General features: G+C 42.2%; 1 protein-coding gene across 1 annotated transcript in view; it reads left to right on the top strand.

Moving 5' to 3' along the window:
- ARTN (artemin) overlaps positions 1 to 20,606 on the top strand; it is a 32,167-nt gene that overhangs the window by 7,990 nt on the left and 3,571 nt on the right. The window contains exons 3-4 of the mRNA XM_075181660.1: positions 18,037 to 18,101; positions 18,664 to 18,865. Of these exons, the coding sequence (XP_075037761.1) occupies positions 18,037 to 18,101; positions 18,664 to 18,865 (267 nt within the window). The remainder of the gene's footprint in view (positions 1 to 18,036; positions 18,102 to 18,663; positions 18,866 to 20,606) is intronic.

The following is a 20,606-nucleotide window of genomic DNA, read 5'->3' as shown; positions in this document are numbered from 1 at the left end:
GCAAGTTTGTGGTGGGTTTGAAAAGTGGAGATGTTGCCTATAGCAACCAATCAGATTGTAGCTGTCATTTTGTAGAATGTACTAAATAAATGATAACTAGAATCTGACTGGTTGCTATAGGCAACATCTCCAATTTTCAAACCCACCAGACACTGGCAGCTTGATACATTTACCCCCAGGTCAGGATCGCAATGTGCTGCCGGCGGATCTTATACGCTTAAACAATGTATATATTAGTGATATCATAAGAAAGAGTTTTAGGATTGTAAGAAAAAAACATTTGTGAAAGGGAAACATCTTCTCTCATTAAACCACACTGTAACCCTATTTTTAAATTTAAATTGATTTGTTTGAACATATCAAAAAAGATGGGTGTATAATAATATTTTTGTAGCAGGAATTTTCATAGCTTCTCTAAAGCGGTTACTAAGATAGCCTGTCTAGAGAGCCATTGTTTTTGTCTCTAAACCCATAATTACAATTCTCCTGCCAACTTTGTCCATGTGAGAATCTTCTCAACATCTTGTGGTGTCGCCTAGTGACACGGTTTCAACCTTTGTTGAGAACACTTATTGGATACTACGAGTTTCCCATAACTTCGAAATGAATCAGTGTCGGGACTCGGCCATCGTCCGGGGTATGGCGGCCCAGGGCCCAGCTATGTAATGTTACCCCCAGTGTAAGACTCACAGTCCCACAGTCCCTCCTTACACAGAGAGTCACGTTCTCCACTATTATCTGCCCCAACAATCCTCACAAAATCGCAGCCAGCATAGAACATGTCTCTGACTGACAGGAGACACTGCCCGCCCACTACACCTTCATCAAACCCCCAGGGCCGTAATACTCGGCAGATCCTATACAGCAACGCTCATCAAGGGAAAACTTGACAGAAACAACAAATGTTTTCAGTGATTATATAATACTCTTGTGAAGGGATTTTCCTTCCACAAATTTATTTTCATTCGAAGCTGCTACTCGATGGGTCGGTGGCTGATTACTTCAGCAGACAGAATGCTCCACATCAATACAGAGAGTTATATTGTGCAACTGTACCACACAACTAAAACTGAACTGGTTAAGTAATATATACATTTTTTGCCAATAAAATAAATGGACTTGTTTTCAAGAAAAGGGCATTGTACCATGAAATTAGGAGTATGTACTAATGTCTTCATACAGGGCTGGTTCAGTACTTTGCTATGTCGTATTATATTGTTCCAGATATAACCTGCAGATTACACTGACGGCTGTGAGGATATCAGATTAAAGTTTATATTCCTGCAGTATACTTACTGCACATTTCTTGTTCTCTGGGCCTGATTCAAGGTCGGACGCAACGCAAGTTGCATTTAAAAAAATAAAAGCGAGGAGCATAAGCGCAGTTCTGACCGCGTCAGATCCAAGCTTACCTCAAGGTGTGCTGTAAGTACGCCCTGCCTAAACGTTACTTACCTTACATAGACATAAAGAAAGGACAGTATACGATCAAGCGCATGTGCGAGGTCACATACAAAAAAAATTCTATTGTAAAATATATGAACAACTATTAACAGTAGAATCATTAATATAAATATGGATTTTTGTACTGCGTTCGGACATGATTGCATTCATTGGTGTAAGGTCGGTTCTTAGCATGCGCAGAGCTATTACACACAAGATACACTACACAAATGTATATATGTCTGAACATGACTCAGGGCCAATATAAGTCCTGTAAAAATACTGTCCAAACGTCTCCTTACTGTGAAAGAGAGAACACAGAGTAACATTTATTGCAGAAGGCAAAGATGGCTCCATATCAGTCCAATTCTGCTTTATCTCCATTGGTCGGGCAGTTAGAATGTACAAAACAATGTGACTGGTTACAAGCTTGCAGAAAGGACGGCAAACTGCAAAATCATAAATCTGCTCAGCGACACAATGAAGATCAGATGTGGGTCAGTCTCTCACTACCACGGCAGTGCGCAGTTATATGAGGAGGCGGACTTTGAAATGACTTTCACATGTAAACATGAGGCAATTTGTTTTACTCTGTACTACATATATTATCTTTCATTTCTCCTTAAACTAAGCCTTTTGGTGCCAAAATAGAAATAAATGCAACAGACTAACAATTTTAAGTATTGCACTCCGTAGAGGAGCTGGGCTGTTGCAAGCTGACGGTATTGTATGTAACAGACGATATCAGTAACTATAGTCAGACTTACCACAAGAAAATAAGAAGTGCATTAAGACTTGTTATACGGCTGGATTATGCTGGCTGCACTCCTGGACTAGAAGGAGTCAGTGATTACTGATCAGAGCTTTTACTGGAACAATTCATTTTATGTTACAGCAGTTTAGATATTACTTACAAATTCTCTTTTGTGACAAGGATGCATTGTGAGTCCACAATTTTTGTGTGGTTTGTAAACGTTTTCAGCAATAGAAAAAAAAAAAATCTATGGGGCGTATTCAATTGTTAGCGGTAACGCTGATAAACGAGCGCTCAAAAAATCTTACTGTTAATACGGTATTTACTCACGGAATTTCAGCTCGCCGCCCCGAGCGGCGAGCTGAAATTTCGCGAGTAAACTACCGTATTAACACTTTTCGCGCACAATATTACCGTATAAACGGTAATATTTTTTGAGCGCTCGATTATCAGCGTTACTGCTAACAATTGAATACGCCCCTAAGGGGGGTATTCAATTGTTGCTCCGGACCGCAAAAAAACGAGCGCGTTAAAACTGTTACCGTTTATACAGTAAACTTGCGCGTAAAAACCGTTAATACGGTAGTTTACTCGCTGAAATTCAGCGAGTAATTACCGTATAAACGGTAATAGTTTTAACGCGCACGTTCTTCCGGCGGCCGGAGCAACAATTGAATACGCCCCATAAAAAAAAAAATAGGTTTTACACTTTTTCCCAAAACAACCAATCAGGTTCTAGCTATCATTTATTCAGTACTTTTTATAAAATGATAGCTAGATTCTGATTGGTTTCTATGAGCAACTCCTGCACTTTTCCTTTTTAGAAGGTTGGATAAATCTACTCCTTAATGGGTCTTCTTGAATGAAAATATACCATTTTATCTTAACTAGTATATAAGTTCATCAGTAAGGGAAGTGTCTAAGTAAGTGAGAGATCATCTAGCCATTTATTTCTATCTGGATATCCCAATACCTATCATTATTTCACTGGCTATTTCCCCATTAATGAGAAAAAGGAAACATCGTGGCTGATTTCAGGTCATCCGACAATACGTTACCTATAATAACAAAATATGAACATTGGGACATATGGCTTATCAGCAGAAATCCTCTATAACAACAAACCATTGTATTTGTATTAGTGTAGCAAAAAGTAATGTGAAACTTTGTTACATATCAATGAAATAGGAAACTGCTGAAATGTAGAAGGTATCAGTACAGTCTGCTGACTGTTTTACATTACCAAGAAAACAGTTTTGCTGAACATAACTGATATCGCCCAACAAATCAACGGGGGATACATCCCGTGAGTGCTGATTACGGTGGAGCTCCGCGAGGGCGTAGCAGCGGAGGCTGCACGGGAAGCCTGTGGGGCGGGGTAAGAAGTAGCTAAACGGGGCCTGGAAATCTGACTTCCCTGATCCCTGCAAGTAACAGCACAGAGCATTAGAGTAACAAAACACACATTGTGTAACATATTATATCACAGGAAGTGGGAAGAGTGAGAAGACATTTAGAAGCTACTGGAGTTCTTGTTTTGTAGCAGAATCCATAACTGGATTGATTCCAGTTTACCCTATATTGTAAATGAGCTGCCCCAGGTCAAGTGGCATATTTCCAGCTAGCTGCCAAGTGGGGCATTGAGACTGTGAGAATATGGGGGACTAATGTACAGGATGAAGGTGTTGCCAAGGAGCAGGATCATCAGCAGCAAAAAGATCCACTGGGATAGACCTAATCCCCCTCCCCCGAAAGACAGAGGAGAGGATCGATTATACCATATTCCAAAATGTAACTGCAGATGGCCAGCTCTGCCTCTTATGGACAAAGGAGCCCTCTGCTATTCACCCAAAAAAGCAAATTGGGGTGATGAGAAAGGGAAAAGTTTGCAAGTCTCTATAGGTTTTCATCTACGGGAGATTTTGTATATTCTCTCCTTTGTACATATAAATATAGAGGAACTGTCTTTCCTGCAGCAATCCACCTCCGTCTATCCCAGATATATTCATCAAGGTAACCCCAACTCTCCATCCCACCTGTAAGGGAACAAGTAGTCCTGATGTCTTAGAGATGTGTTATAATCTTTTAAGCCCTCTCTCACAATTTCCTCGCTATAGACTATCTTACCCCCACCTGACACTGAGGGTTCTACCACCTGCCTTCCCATCTCCACCCCGAGTCCTATTAGTTTATATCGTCTCATCATTTCCAGCTCTCTCTAGACTGAGAATCAGGATGGGTTGATTTGAGGAGATGCCAGAACTATAAGTATTACATTAAATGGGACTGGAGATTATTAAGTACATTTCAGAGTCTGAAAGGAAATGACTGATGTCCCTAGTGTACCCAACTAAATCCATAAGAAGTTAGAGATCTACTTAGGAAGGTTGGGCAATCTTCTATCTCCCAAATTATCAATAAAATTTCTCTGGGTCAGGACATTTATACACTGGGCACCGAAAGCACTCATGTGACACTAACGTAAGCCACAGGTTAGACACAATAGTTATACACTGGGCAATGAAAGCGCTCGTTTCACACTAACGTAAGCCACAGGCTAGACACAGTAGTTATACACTGGGAACCGAAAGCGCTCGTGTGACAATAACGTAAGCCACAGGCTAGACACAGTAGTTATACAGGCTTAAAATTGCTGTTCTAGACCTGGAGAGAATTCTAGATTAGAGAAAAAAGTTCACCACATATAACTCTGAGATTAATTTAAATGTCAAAGAGGGTTGATCCCAAAAGTCTAATATGTCTGTTGAGATCCGAAGTGTGTGGAAGAGAGTTTCCTGGAGGAATTAGGGATTCTGAAGGAGTACTTGGCTCCAGAAGGTAGAAGTGGTGATTCTTGATACATAGTGTATGGTATGTGGGTAGAGATACAGGTAGAAGCCACCGTGGCCAGCTGGTTGGCTGTGTAATAGTAGTAGATGTTAGAGAACCCCCTGAGATATTGGTTCATGATCTCTTGTATAGTGCTGGCTGACGAGGTTATAATCAGACTATAATCAGGGACTAATTGGAAGTCAAGAGGAGTAAATAGGGATTTTGATCCAACTGCTATACAAAATTATAACCTCTCTGATCGCTGATGATCAAGTAGGGATATAGTGATCCATACCCGCTCCCACCCTTGTATTTAAGATGTCTCAGACTGGTGAGCGGGATCAACCCAAACTGATGGCTCTTGGCTGTGGTGGTTTAATACAGTTCATCATGTAAATTATAATAATGGTATATTTACTTAATACTGTATTAACAATTCTTCATCACCAAGAGAGGTCCTTCATTGATGGAAGAAGACAATTTAAGCAGTTTCCTTAAAGCGTGTTCTTATCCACCTTATCATGGCGTTTATAGGTTTAGGCGAAGTGCGAATGGGAGGTGAACGGTGGAGAACCAGAGACCACTGATCTCTATAGAGAGACTCCGGAGCAGTACGTGTGACCGTTACAGCATAGTGGGTGATAGAGCAGAGACAAAGGCAATTACAGTGTCCTCCATCTCTGTTCCATGGTCTCCTATGATAAATTAGCTGCCTACATTGCACCGGAGTCTCTTCATAGAGATTAATCAGCTTTGTGAGTTTCTGTTTCTCCTACATTTACCTGTCAGAAGCTGACCAGAGGAGAGGGAGCGACGCCTGTGTGAGCAAGCCCTAGGCTGCCCTGTGTGAGCAAGCCCTAGGCTAACCTGTGTGAGTAAGCCCTAGGCTGCCCTGCTGAGGAATGTTCCTACCGTCTGCAGCATCCCCAAATATGAAGAGTAAATTCTTATGCTTTTCTATGTTGCCTTTCCTGTTTCTATAAGTAATGCCGGCACGCATCGGCCAATCCGGCTAGCAGCCGGCTGTATACTCCCAAATATCGTTCCACAGAGTTATTGGGCATCACAATCATTTTGGGGTCACACAGGAGGTTATATCTCTGCCTCATCCTTCAATGTTGGGAGAACCCACCTCCTCGCTACAGACTGTCTTACCCCTAAGTGATACTACTCCCTCTGGGGGCTCTACCAGTTCCAGCACCACCCCCACGGTGAGTCCCACTAACTCCTGTGGTTCCAGCATCGTCCTCTTCTCTAGAGTGTAAGCTCTTACTGAGAGGTTGTTCCTTACCTTATGTCCTTGTTCTGTTATTATTTATGATTTGTTATATCACAACATTAAAACCACTGACAAGTGAATATTATTATTATTATTATTATTATTATTATTATTATTATTATTATTATTATTATTATTATCTTTGACTTATAAGGTGCCACAAAGGGTCTGCAGCGCCGTACATTACATATACAGAAAACAGAACCAAGACACAACATGACACACAAATATATACAAACACAGGTGACCGGGTAAAGCAAATCAGATTATATCTGACAGATAGTGAAAGGGATGGTAGAAATCAGCAGGAAGAAGGCCGAAGATTAATAAAACAGGGAAAATAGGGCTAGCGAAGCAGCCAAGAGGTTCAGAGGGTGAAGGAACAGTAGAAGGAGCACACAAGGTTAGAGGGCCCTGCTCATGAGAGATAACATCCTAAAGGGAAGGGGGAGACACATAAAGGGTGGTACTAACTAGGGGAGAGAGCCAGGACAAGAGAGTTAGGAGGACTGATAGACTTGAATAAAGAAATGAGTCTTAAGGGCACGCTTGAAGCCTTTGAGAGTAGATGCTAACCAGAGCCGTAACTAGGGTGGTGCGGGCGGTGCCGTCGCCCAGGGCGCAAGCCCCAAATGGGCGCAGCAGCCGCCCGCTACCTAGCTCTTTTGGCAGTGAAAAGAAAAGCCTTTGACTTCCGCAGTGGAACGCATGTGCGTTCCACAGACAGGAAGTTCGGCATTTGGAACACAAATGCCGAACTTCCTGTCTGTGGAACGCACATGCGTTCCACTGCAGAAGTTAAAGGCACATCGCCGTATAGGACGGTAAATAACATTGTCTTTTGTTCTCTGTCAATTTCACGCCGTCTTCCTTTTGTAAAGGCTCATTTTTGGGTGTTTGGTCTTTTTAACAGTACAATTGTGCGCTTCTGACAAATGTACTCCATACTTTTATTCATCGTTGTCCGGCTGAATGGCAAGCATCGCGTGCAGTTCTTCCACAGTGTAGCCAAGTAAGCTATGGAGATACGTAGCGCTTTCCTGAAGTGTTGTGAATAATGTTGTTATCATAATAGTATCTCAGTCCACGAAGTTCACTTTAGGCTTATTTTTCCTTTTTCCCCACCTCCGTGCAAGCTGAAAATGAATTCATAGTCAGTCTCAGTCTCTCTCTCTCTCTCAGTCTCTCTCTCTCAGTCTCAGTCTCTCAGTCTCTCTCTCAGTCTCTCAGTCTCAGTCTCTCTCTCTCAGTCTCAGTCTCTCTCTCTCAGTCTCAGTCTCTCTCTCTGTGTCTCAGTCTCTCTCTCTCTGTCTCAGTCTCTCTCTCTATCTCAGTCTCTCTCTCCTATTTTAAATGAAAAAAAATAATTTAATCTTAATTATATCCTTTATAGGGGCCCTTGAAAATAAGCTCTAAAAATAAGCTCTAACAAGCTTTGTTTGTTATCCTATAGTAATGCTCCCTGCCCCACTGGGGCTTACAGTCCAAATTCCCTAACAGACAGACACATTCTTATGTGAGTATTAAGTGCATGAGATATTAGAATACCTTTCGCTATATATTTTTTGCATACTTTAAATGGTCATTAGGGCAGAGAGCCGGTTGTTAATTTATTTCAATTCCACCACTGTGTGTATGTATATATATATATATATATATATATATATATATATATATATATATATATATATATATTTGCAAATATGTGTAACAGAATTCTTTCAGTAAAGTGCTAGCCACACCCACACACTAGGTTGGCCACACCCACTTGTCAAATGCCACTCCCACATAGATGGGGGGCGCCGGTGCCCTGTCTCGCCCAGGGCACTAAAATGTCTAGTTACGGCACTGATGCTAACATTGATTATCTGGTTACAATGGCACCTGTCAAGGGGTGGGACATTTAGGCAGCAAGTGAACAGTCAGTTATTGAAGTTGATGTGTTGGAAACAAGAAAAATAGGCAAAGGTAAGGATCTGAGTGACTTTGAGAAGGGCCAAAGTGTGATGGTTAGGTCAAATGGATCTATCTCTAAACTGGCAGGTCTTGTGGGGTGTTCCCGGTATGCAGTGGTTAGTACCTACCTAAAGTGGTCCAAAGAAGGACAACCGATGACCCGGCAACAGGGTCATGGGTGCGTAAGGCTCATTGATGAGTGTGAGGAGTGAAAGCTAGCCCGTCTGATCACAGAAGAGCTACTGAAGCTCAAATAGATGAAAAAGTTAATGCTGACTATGATAGAAAGGTGTCAGAACACACAGAGCATCGCAGCTTGCTGCGTATGGTGCTGTAGAGCCGCAGACCGGTCAGAGTGCCCATGCTAACCCTTGTCCACCACCTAAAGTGCCTACAATGGGCACGTGAGCATCAGAACTGGACCATGGAGCAATGAAAGAAGGTGGCCTGCTCTGAGGAATCACATTTTCTTTTACATCTTGTGGATTGCTGAGCGTGTGTGTCATTTACCTGGGGAAGAGATGGCACCAAGGTGCACTATGGGAAGAAGGCAGCTGGCAGAGGCAGTGTGATGTTTTGGGCAATGTTCTGCTGGGAAACCTCGGATCCTGGCATTTATGTCTATGTTACTTGAATCTAAACATTGTTGCAGACCAAGTACACCCTTCATAGCAGTGGTATTCCCTGATGGCAGTGGCCTCTTTCAGCAGGATAATATGCCCTGCCACACTGCAAAAACTGTTCAGGAATGGTTTGAGGAACATGACAAAGAGTTCAAGGTGTTGACTTGGCCTCCAAATTCCCCAGATCTCAATCCAATCGAGCATCTGTGGGATGTGTCTTGTCATTGTCTTTCCCCCACCCAGGCTCCCTTCCCACCATGACCTCTCTATCGTTGTTAACAACTCCACTATCTCCTCTGTCACCCAACTCCGCTGCCTAGGTGTCACTCTCGACTCCTTTCTCTCTTTTGCCCCCCACATTCAATCCCTTGCCCAAGCCTGTCGCTTCCAACTCCGTAACATTACCCGCATCCGTCCCTTCCTCTCTCAAGATGCCACCAAAACTATCATCCATGCTCTCATCATCTCCCGTCTCGACTACTGCAACCTCCTCCTTACTGGCCTCCCCTGCTCCCGCCTTGCCCCCCTCCGCTCTATACTCAATGCGGCAGCGAGACTCATCTTCCTCTCACGCCGCTCCTCCTCTGCCTCCCCTCTCTGTCTTTCCTTACACTGGCTCCCCTTCCCCTACAGAATCCTTTTCAAACTCCTCACCACCACTTACAAGGCTCTCTCTCAGTCTACTGCCCCTTATATCTCTAACCTCCTCTCCATTCACACTCCCGCCCGCTCCCTGCGCTCAGTCAATGATCGCCGCCTCTCCTCCACTCTGATCACCTCTTCCCACTCTAGAATCCAAGACTTCTCCCGTGCTGCCCCCCTTCACTGGAACGACCTCCCTCGCTCCATTCGTCTCTCACCCAATCTGTGCTCCTTCAAGCGGGCTCTTAAAACTCACCTGTTCCTTAAGGCCTACCAACCATCCACTTAACCTCTCACCTCTTCTGGTTCTCCCCTGGCCCCTTTCTCTCTCCCTGTTGCTTCACTGGCTCCCTTATGTACCTGATTCTGTTTACCCTCCCTTAGGATGTAAGCTCGTATGAGCAGGGCCCTCTTCCCTCCTGTCTCCATACCTGTTCTTCCGCTCCGTCTCTACTGTATCTGCCTGCCTGGAGTTTCTGAAGTACTGGTACTTTGTGTTTATTGTTCTGTACTGTCTTACCCTGTATAGTCTACTGTATGTACCATGTACGGCGCTGCGGAAACCTTGTGGCGCCTTACAAATAAACAATAATAATAATAATAATAATAATAATGTGCTGGAAAAACAAGTCCGAGCCATGGAGGTCCCACTTCGCAACTTACAGGACTTACAGGATCTGCTGCTAACGTCTTGGTGCCAGATACCACAGGGCACCTTCACAGGTCTTGTAGAGTCCATGCCTCGAGGGGTCAGAGCTGTTTTGGGGGCATGAGGGGGACCTACACAATATTAGGCAAGTGGTTTTAATGTTGGGGCTGATCAGTGTATATAGCACCTACCTATTATGCAGCGCAGTACAGAGAATTTTAATTGTTCATGTCAGTCCCTGGAGTTTACAATCTATACCCGCCCACACACACACACTAGGGTTAATTATGTCAGAAGACAATTAACCTACCAGTATGTTTCTGGAGTGTGGGGGGAACCGAAACACCCAGAGGAAACCCACGCAAACACGAGGAGAACATACAAATTCCACACAGAAAGTGCCCTGGTTGGAATCTATTCAGAATCATCAGTAGTGTACACACATTTTTCACCAGAAGTATTTATGTCATAATAAAAACCCATGTTTAGAAAAGATCACGTGTGCTTCACAGCGGTTTCAGTACATTCATCAAAAAATCACCAAGATGTGTGAGTACAGCCATGTTATTATGTGGCAGAGATGGAAGCATCGCAGCACTGCCGGGATATACAGATTACCGGGTGCATGCCATGCCAAGTACCTTTCAGCGTTTGTAAACTTGGACATAGGTGCTGCTTGGTGTAGGAGGATCGTACATTTTGTAACTGATTCCTGTCTGTATCTCCAACATACCAATTTCAGATACTTTATCTTAAGTGTAAACAGCGCTCTATCTCCTGCTGTGTTTATATGGAACCTGCCTGGTACTCTGGTCTCTAACACAGAATTCCTCTCTCATTTTGCACATTTCAGGCTGTGCATTCCAGCAGCCTCTAATTAGGTTTTTAAGAAACAAATTGATACAACTGAAAAGTAACAAGTGCAAACTCCAACTGAGCTCAGTTTGCACAGTAATTATTTACATGTGAAGCGTTTTGTTATTTGCTTGACAAAACAAAACAAAAAAAGTCCCAGGCTCCTACTATTTGGTAGTCAAAAGGTTAAAATATTTTAAAGACGATCCCTCTTCCAACCCCCTCTCACACAATGCAGACACCTCCCCTTCATGTAATGCAGAAGGTGCTGTAGGCAGCCGCACAATCCCATTGATGACAGCACTTGGGTACGATCTAAGCCTTGTCTGGATACTTGCTCTCTCTTTCCCTGCTGTCACCCTGTCTGTCTGAGGGTCCTCTCTCCACATGGTACGTTATTAGGGGGATGGGGGCTGTGTGATGCATGATATGGAGTAACCTGCAGTGAGAGTGACAGTGACAGTCAGCTGTAGATGCAGCGTTTACCTGCAGCAGAAGGAACTACTTCACTGCCACGTTACAGATGATGCAGAATGGTGCTTATTATTAGTCACTAAGTCTCCCTTTCTTATGGAAAGCTCTTAAAGGAGCAGCCGCCTTCATCTGAAAACAGCCTGGTAGGATCTGGAAAAGAAGTTCCACAAGCAGTTGTTTGGCAGCGATGTGAAAACAGCTGCGTCCTTTACCCCCAATAAAATGCAGAAGGAGGAAATCCTGCACAGTAAAACCTGTGGAAGTCCAATAAAAAGAGGGAGCAGGATCTGAAGATCTGCCTAATGTAGGGAATTGTAAAATAAAATCGGGATCTCACTGCAGTCATAAGAGAAATTGCTGGTAACAATGATCGCTCGTGACAATATTTGTCTTTTTTTAGTTTAGTTTGTGCCAGGAGTAATATTGTCATTATTACAGAAGCAGGAAGAGATGGGGCTGTAGCTAGGGTGGGCGACTGGGGCGACCGCCCAGGGTGCAGATCTTCAGGGGGTGCACAGGGAAATGTATATTATTTAGACTTGTTTGGTTAAACTTCAGGACAAGTGGGTGACAGTTTACTATTGTGGTATATGTTGAGCAGGGCAATAGGGCAGAGGAGGGTAGGTTCTGTCTGGAGAAGGCAATGTGAAGTTATTATGTAAGGGGCATTAGGGTTTAATTGAAATGCAGACTGAATAAGACGTTATTACAGTATAATGAGGCAATAGTACAAGTGCCGGAATGCTGGACTAAAACTGTGGGATAAGATGCAGCTGGCATGTGTTGTGGATGTACATACTGAAAGATGCCATAAATCAATATTAGTAAACACTGATGTGTGGCAGGGAAATTGTGTTAATGCTGTAAAAATACACAGGAGTTTGTGGGACGAGAAAGCAGCATTGTATATCATGCAAATGGACACACATATGTATATTATGTATAATGCACTCCTGACACTAGGACTGGTAACTATAGATAGTGTCTGTGTGTTGGGGGAAATGTCCCCTTACAGTAAAATATAATATAATGTCGTATACTACAAAACAGCAGGAAGATGATATGTTATATGTGCATCAGCTCTGTTTGTTGTAACTGTAGATCTGCGGCTTTCACAGCCGAGAAATGGCTAAGACCGGTACCCCCTCGTGTGACCCTGTGCAAACTAAACGCGGCTCGAAGATAGTTTTGTGCTTTTAAAATATTGAATCCTGGTATATCGAGGAGTGAGGATTAATGGATCAATGATCAGAAATTAAAGATGAAAAGCAATTGATCAAAGTACTTATTGACTGATGTGTGTGTAATATATCTGTGTGTATATATATATATATATATATATATATATATATATATATATATATATATATATATATTATAATGATAGGCTGCTAATATTGTAGTCGTTCTGTTGTCAATTTGTACAACGGGTTTGGTAAAAAAAGATAAATATTATTTGTGTATCCGTTTGATCAATGTGATATATTCTTATTAAGTTATGCTGTAATTTGTGCATGAAGTGGATCTCTCTGGCGTTTCACAATTCTGATGTTCTGACCTAATTTGGGTAGATAATCTTATGGGAACCGCGCAGAGAATGAATCTGAATTGTACGATGACCTCTGGCAGAAAAGATTCTTCCAGATATTAATAGCCAAGTGACATGGACTTAACATGACAGGATAGTTTGCATGGGAGCAGGTTTATATAGGTACATGACTGCCACCTAGTGGGGAAACATTTTGCTGCAAGAACTTTACAGGAATGTGACATTTAAAGATAATCTCATGAAATATGTGAACAGTTTAGATTTGTGTCTAGTGCACAAAAGGTCTGTATTTTATGGTTTAATTTTTTAAATTAATAAGCTTATATAATGGAACTGTCATTTTTCTGCAGATGGATATTTACCCTCAGAGGGCCTGATTCATTAAGGATCTTAACTTAAGAAACTTCTTATTTAAGTCTCCTGGACAAAACCATGTTACAATGCAAGGGGTGCAAATTAGTATTCTGTTTTACACATAAGTTAAATACTGACTGTTTTTTCATGTAGCACACAAATACTTGATAGCTTATTTGTACACTGAAATTTAAACTTGATATTTAAATACTTACCTCCTTCTCCGGCGCGCTGTACGCTCTTTACTGAGGAGATCTCGTGAGAGTGAGACTCACGAGATCTCCTCAGTAAGGAGAATACAGCGCGCCGGAGAAGGACCGCAGTGAAAGTGCTCAGCAACACTGATCGCGCCGGGGGAGCCCCCGCCCCCGACCGATCAATACTGCTGCTGAGCACTTTCAAGGGCCCCCTGGATGCCATAGGCCCCTGGGCTGTAGCCCAGTTAGCCCTATGGTTAATCCGGCCCTGCTTACAATAACTATTGCTACACTGTAGTAACAACAATAATAATACTAACAATTATAAGGTGTTCCCCACATAAATATTTTGATTTCGTAATCCCTCTCCCTTTCCAGACAGACTTGTTTTACTACAAGATACTAATAGCGCTGCCGTGTTTGTCAAAGACGGAATCGAACACGAGCAGCCTGCGGAAAATACTGTTTCAATCCACATGTCATGCTATGGTGAAAAGGATATCCGTAGACGTGTTACATAACATAGATAAATACCTAAATCACATACAAAAGACAACTCAAATGACACCCGTACACTTAAGTTAACGCAAAGGGCACAATCCACACGATTATATATTTAATTTTTCGGCTGGCACATTTTAGCCACGGGGGGGGGGGGCACTCCTATTACGAACATTTTAAGTTAAAAAAAATGCAGGTAGCCAAGTGACCCAGCCCAAGACAATCCACTATGGGCCGAGCCAGTCCCTTCCCTGATCTACCCACATCAGAGGGTGCCCCCTGCCGCTGTTTTTTTAGGGGCCCCATGTTCATCTCTGAGCCCCCGCCAAAAGCCATGGACTGTGTGAGACTGCAGAGGGGGGTGTAATCGCACAGACCACTAACAAGCCACAATCACAGCGATTCCAACGTCCTATCAGTCCTTATGCTCACCCAGCCTTTCACATTAATTTTAAGGGGGTGAGCAGACAAGATTTGTGGCACACACAAGATAACTGGACGGGTAACTGGGTGGCTCTGAGCAATTGCTGGGCCTAATTTGTGATTTTTATTCTTGAAATAAATATGTTGGATCTGCAATTGTTATGTATCTTCCATCTCTGTGGTTGGCCACACATAGTAGCCATTCTACCTCTCGGTCACATGATCTCTGTCCAGTTTGGATGTGTCCAGTGACTTCCTGCGTCAGTGTGACATGTGACACAGACCGATAGCGGTCATCATCCAACCAGCCGGCGTACCTGAGGTCCTACTGCTTCCAGTTGGATTATTATCAGGCATGTTGGGGCTTCACACCCTGCGATATAATAGAAATTGAACAGAGCGTAGATAATACTTTACTGTGTAATTTCTTTTAAAGATGCAAAGGGCATGTATAGAAATTCCAGATGAAAATAATTTGTACATAAACCTAAATATGTCACTTTAGTGACTGTATGACAATCATATTGGAGACTGCAGATATTGCTTTTCACAGAAATATCCATTTAGAAGAGAACACAAGGCTGCTTACCTGCTTGTTTCCATTCCGTACCGTAATTAAATTCTACATGAGAGTCCTATTGTAATAATGGAAGGAAAAGGTCAGGTGGAATCTGTACACATTGGTGAGAGAAGCTGACAATCTGATAAGGCGGATTCCTAGCCCCAATGTAAACACACACATACTCTTACATAGCCCCTATGTATGCATTGTGCCTGTTACAACATGTGTATTTTCTTTAGGAGGTGTATTTAAAGCAGGTAATCATTTCCCTGGATATCTCCTTTAACATCACTGTAATCTAACAGATTAAATCTATATTCCTAAGAAATATACTACACCCTAATTATATCGCTGCCGGGCATGAGCCGGTCCAGTCACCTGACAGCAAAACTGGACCCTGGCCAAGGAGCCGGACTAGGGCGCCTGCGAGTGGGGTCAGTCTGTGGCTCCGCAAGCAGCCGTAGATCACCTATCTACCGACCGGATTGTTGGGCCCGTCTAAAAACAAGCTGATCAATAATGATTTTGTCCACACACGTTTATAACCAGCATTTTATTTAACATGCTTATAAACAGCATTTTACATAACACTAGACAACAAGATAAAACCTCCAATGCTCAATGTAAACCCTGTGACCTTATATGACCCCAGAGAATATATTCTTGTAACACTGATTGAAGGACAGTGACTCGGGCTATAAGGACTTCTTGTTGGCCCAATGATTATAGACACACTTCTGTGTTATTAGTCCTCATTTCAGAACATATAGTGGTCCCTGACACCACACAATACATTTAGGGTATTTGTTTACATATGTGTTGTATATATGTGTATCTGCGTTTCTAAAGCCATATTTAAACCGGAAACAATACTAATCCCAGGGAATATGGGGACAACGACTATTACAATCTAAAATCATGTTTTATCATTGGTAGTATGAAAATAACATCCCATAAACCAAAACCAAAGAAACTCCTCACCATGACTAATATCTAATACAAGTGGATTTTATTCTTAATTTGCTAGCAATTATCTGCAGTTGATGGTGACTCTAACTTAATGCCCGTTCTCTGACCCAGAAACATTGGGGATTTCCTCTGTTACCTTCTCTGGGGACCACAAGACAACATGTTTTTTCACTTCAAACCACCTGTAATCTGTGTCTGGCAGCTCCCATTGAAGGACACTAGAAAGTGCTGGTTCATATCACAGCTGCGGTTGCTCATCTCTTTGGTACTGCCAGGGCCGACTTTTCCGTTAACAATCCCTTAGGGCCGCAGATGAAGTCCTGGCGGGCCGCCAGTTGGGCACCAGGAGTGTAGAGTGTCCTCGCTTAGCCCAATGTGAACATTTGGAAGAAGTTCCCAGTTGTTAGATTGTTGCACAACCTTCTATACTAAGCAGAGTTAAATCCACACTTCACATGGGAACTGGTTACATCATGACCAGTATTCCACGTAGCAGCGACAGCAGGAGACACGTAAAAAATTCAGATCGGTTCCCAGCAGACCAAACCCTGCTCAATTTCCAATAACAAGATTTAGCTGAAAACAGAGAAAATCTGGACCTATATTAAATGAAAATCTCTTCTATCAGATTCACCCAAAATACATAAACAATGATGAAGTCTAGCGGAGAGATTTTCTATCTGTTTTCCACTTGATAAAGTTATTGGGATTCGAGTAGGTTCGAAGGATCTTTCTGCTGGAAGTGGAGTGATGAGCAAACTCCGCATCTGTTGCATGAATGTGACAGAATTTGGGACTGTTCTTGTTTCTGAGCTAGAAACTGCTCTTGTGTCCTGTTAAGTTAGTATCTCTGACAGTGATGATGATAATGATAATCTATAATATAAAAGCTTAGCGGCTTGTGTTAGTCTGTGTGTGAAAAAAAAAAACAAGCTGCAGCGCCACCTGCTGGGTGGAGTTATACACTGACCTACTAAATTCTTAGCATTATCTAATATCTATAATATAAATGCTTAGTGGCATGTGTTAGTCTGTCTGTGTGTGTGTGGAAAAAATATAACCAAGCTGCAGCGCCCCCTGCTGGGCGGAGTTATACACTGACCTACTAAATTCTTAGTGTGTGTGGAAAAAAAAATTCAGAAAGGGCTGAAATTTGGTATATTAAGATGTTTTTAATTTGTTAATTTAATTTGTTAATTGTTAAGTGTGTTTATAAAGATTTAAAAAATATATATATTTCTTGAAGGAGAAGTGACAGTTGGGAGTGGTTGGTGGTTGCTGGGGGTGACAGTGGGGAGGGGTTGGTGGTTGCCGGGGGTGACAGAGTGAGAGGAGTGTGATACTCAGGACCGCTGAGAGAGATCCCTGTGTCTGGATAGACATCTGGATAGATGTGACGATGAAAATGAAGGATGAGGTGATGGAGAAGAATGATAAGGTTGTGACATGTGGACAAAACCACGTTAAAAAAGGGCGCTTACGTCGGGAAGTAACGCTCTTCCCCTGAGGAGGCCTGGGCTAGGCCCAAATGCATGACAAGAACCTTTTTAAGACCTTAAGTAGCTTGATTTGACTAGAATGCATGAGTATCATGCATGGGTTAACTTGTGATAGCATATGCTTTTAGCTTATTACATTGCATGTTAGATTTCTTTTATAAAAGAAATAAGCAATCAGCCCCCCTAATTTGGAGACAGACAACTTTAATAAACGCATTGTGGTCACTTATAATCCTCTTCAAGGAAGTAAGATAGAATCACAATACTTTACTATATTAGCTGCTCTGTTTGAGGATCCTGCCTTGTTTAATAGTTCTCTTAATTGTGTCCTCACTGCCAAAGACAAAGATCTCTCTACTGCTTATGTTGTATTGTCATTTTCCCTGAGATCTCTTGTAGCCTTACATGATGTACAATAGTGGGCAAAGCCACACAGGAAACAATTCTCTCAATAACAATATGTTTGTTTTTGCAGACAGGCCAGAGCCGTTCATGGGAAGAGGATCCCCGTCTGTGACAACCGCGCCCTGGAGCTGTAAGGTAAATCTATGGATAGGAACTTCTAAGACAGATATGGAGGTTCTAAGACACAGAACGTGGATGTTCCATAATAAAATCTGGGTGACAACATGTGAAATAAATTAATAGGAATCAAAGTCAATGAAGCTGCCTAAAGGAAGAGTCCATTATCCTAAGACCTGAAAGATGCTTTGCTCTGATAATTGAGTTAAAGGAGAACTGTAGCCAGAAAATATTTGAAAAGAACCCTTCCACCTAAATAGCCAAAATATAGTGACCACGCCCCCAGATCACTGGCGTTCATGGGGTTACCCAATCTCTTTGCACCATTTTAAGGCTACAGTGCCTGAAGAATTTTAAGCCTTGGCAGGCCTCCAGTGTGGTGGCAGATTGGACAAGCCATGGGGTTTATTACAGCAGAATATCTGCACACTAGATTTTTTTTGTTTTCTATTTACATATTATTCTAGCCCAGGGGCAATTATAATAAAGGTGTATAGTATGGTAGAGCGGTCTGTCTTTGCTCCGCGGCTCGTTTCCATCTAGAACTTGAACGTTGACCATTTCCCCATCTTCTCGCCAGGTAACGCTCTGGATCCTTGTCTTGTCCCTGTTGCTGCTGTCCGCGATGAAAACATCCGGGGCTCCAACTTCAGTTTTGGGGGGACAGTCGGACACAGAACCAGAGTCCGACACGTCTGCGACCTCCGACCCAAAGACCGTCGACTTTGTATTGGAGGAGGACATAGATTTGAGCATTAAATCTGCCTGGAGTTCCAAATACGGTGAGAAGAGTTATTATCTATTGTTTCAGGGAATACAGTGTAGAGAGTTGTGTGAATTATTAAAGAAGAACGATCAGAACATTGTAAAATAAATAATAACTTACAGGAGATCTAAAGCCTGGTAATATTGTATTTCTGGTGAGCTATGATTTAATTTGTTATCAAATAATGACCAAACAATCCAAATCTATCACATAATAAATTACATATTATTACATTAGATGTCTGAGACTGGCGGAGAGCCTGATTCGATGAGATACAGTGAATATGTTTCTAAATGAAAAAGACAATAAGATGTTAGTTTATAGTGATGTGTATGATGTAGACTAGGACATATACAACGTTACATCATGTACGACAGTAAACTAATATATTTGCAACCTCTTCCATTTACAAATAAAAAGCTCACGTCTGACCCACAAACAATACGTTTGATAAAATCATAATTTTCCTAAATCTAATTGTTGAAAAACAGATGCTTTCTTAACGGTTCTTATAATGCATCGGTGAAACGCCATGAGCATTTTGGGGCAGCACGGTGGTTAAGTAGTTAGCACTTCTGCCTTACAGCACTGGGGTCATGAGTTCAATTCCCAACCATGGCCTTATCTGTGAGGAGTTTGTATGTTCTCCCTGTGTTTGCGTGGGTTTCCTCCGGGTGCTCCGGTTTCCTCCCACACTCCAAAAACATACTGGTAGGTTAATTGGCAGCTATCAAATTGACCCTATTCTCTCTCTCTCTCTCTGTCTGTCTGTGTATGTTAGGGAATTTAGACTGTAAACTCCAATGGGGCAGGGACTGATGTGAATGAGTTCTCTGTACAGCACTGCGGAATTAGTGGCGCTATATAAATAAATGGTGATGATGATCTTCCCACCACGAAACCGCCCTGGTCCTGATAGTTGTAGGCAGGTGCTATATCATTAGTTAAAGCTGAAGCGATTTCATTGGTTGAAATCGATAACTGATGGATATTTGAAATCCCGCCCCTGCAAGCAAAGTGTGCGTAGAACAGATGGGAGGGGCGGAGCACTGTGTGAGGACCGCAAAACGGCCTGGTAATGAGAGAGGGGATAGCAAGGGGGAAAAAAGGGTCTTTCTGGAGTTGAAGAAAATCATGGAGAGGGGGCTATTAGTTAATAAGGGTGTTAGTTTAAGTAGAGGGATTAGCCAAGTGTAAATTCATGCTGGGAGTTGTCGGACTAAACAGAAGAATTGATTGGTGCATAAATACAAAATATATGTACGGTGTATATTTAATGCTCTGCCAGGGGAAGGAGGGAATTAAATAAAAATGTTATGGGGGCAACTGATAATTATGAAAACAAAACACATATTCCTTAAAGCATCGACAATGCGATTAATGCTGGAAGGATTTAGAGGGAATAAAATAAATAGAAATGAATTACCGTATAAACGAAAGTGTTTTGCTTTGCCTGTGTGCAGGGCCAGTAATGTTATATACGTATTACCTCCAGACCCATAAAATTAGTCCCTCTAAGTCTCAGTCTCTGGGCACTAATCACTGACAGTCACAGACTGGACACCGGCAAGAAGTGGAAATTACAGTATAAAAAGTAATTTCTGAATTCCAATTGTAAAGTGCTACGGCATTGGCTGGCGCTATATAAATAAATGTTGATGATGGTGATGAATGCTACAGGCTTCATTTAGAGTTCGGATCATATCTAGTTAAATGGAGCAAATTTGTTCCTGGACAAACCACGTTGTGACGTAAGA

The sequence above is a fragment of the Mixophyes fleayi genome, chromosome 8, assembly GCF_038048845.1.
Source record: "Mixophyes fleayi isolate aMixFle1 chromosome 8, aMixFle1.hap1, whole genome shotgun sequence".
In the NCBI taxonomy this organism is placed as follows: Eukaryota; Metazoa; Chordata; class Amphibia; order Anura; family Limnodynastidae; genus Mixophyes; species Mixophyes fleayi.
Note: the sequence above shows the minus strand (reverse complement) of the source record. Positions and strands in the feature narration are given on the sequence as shown.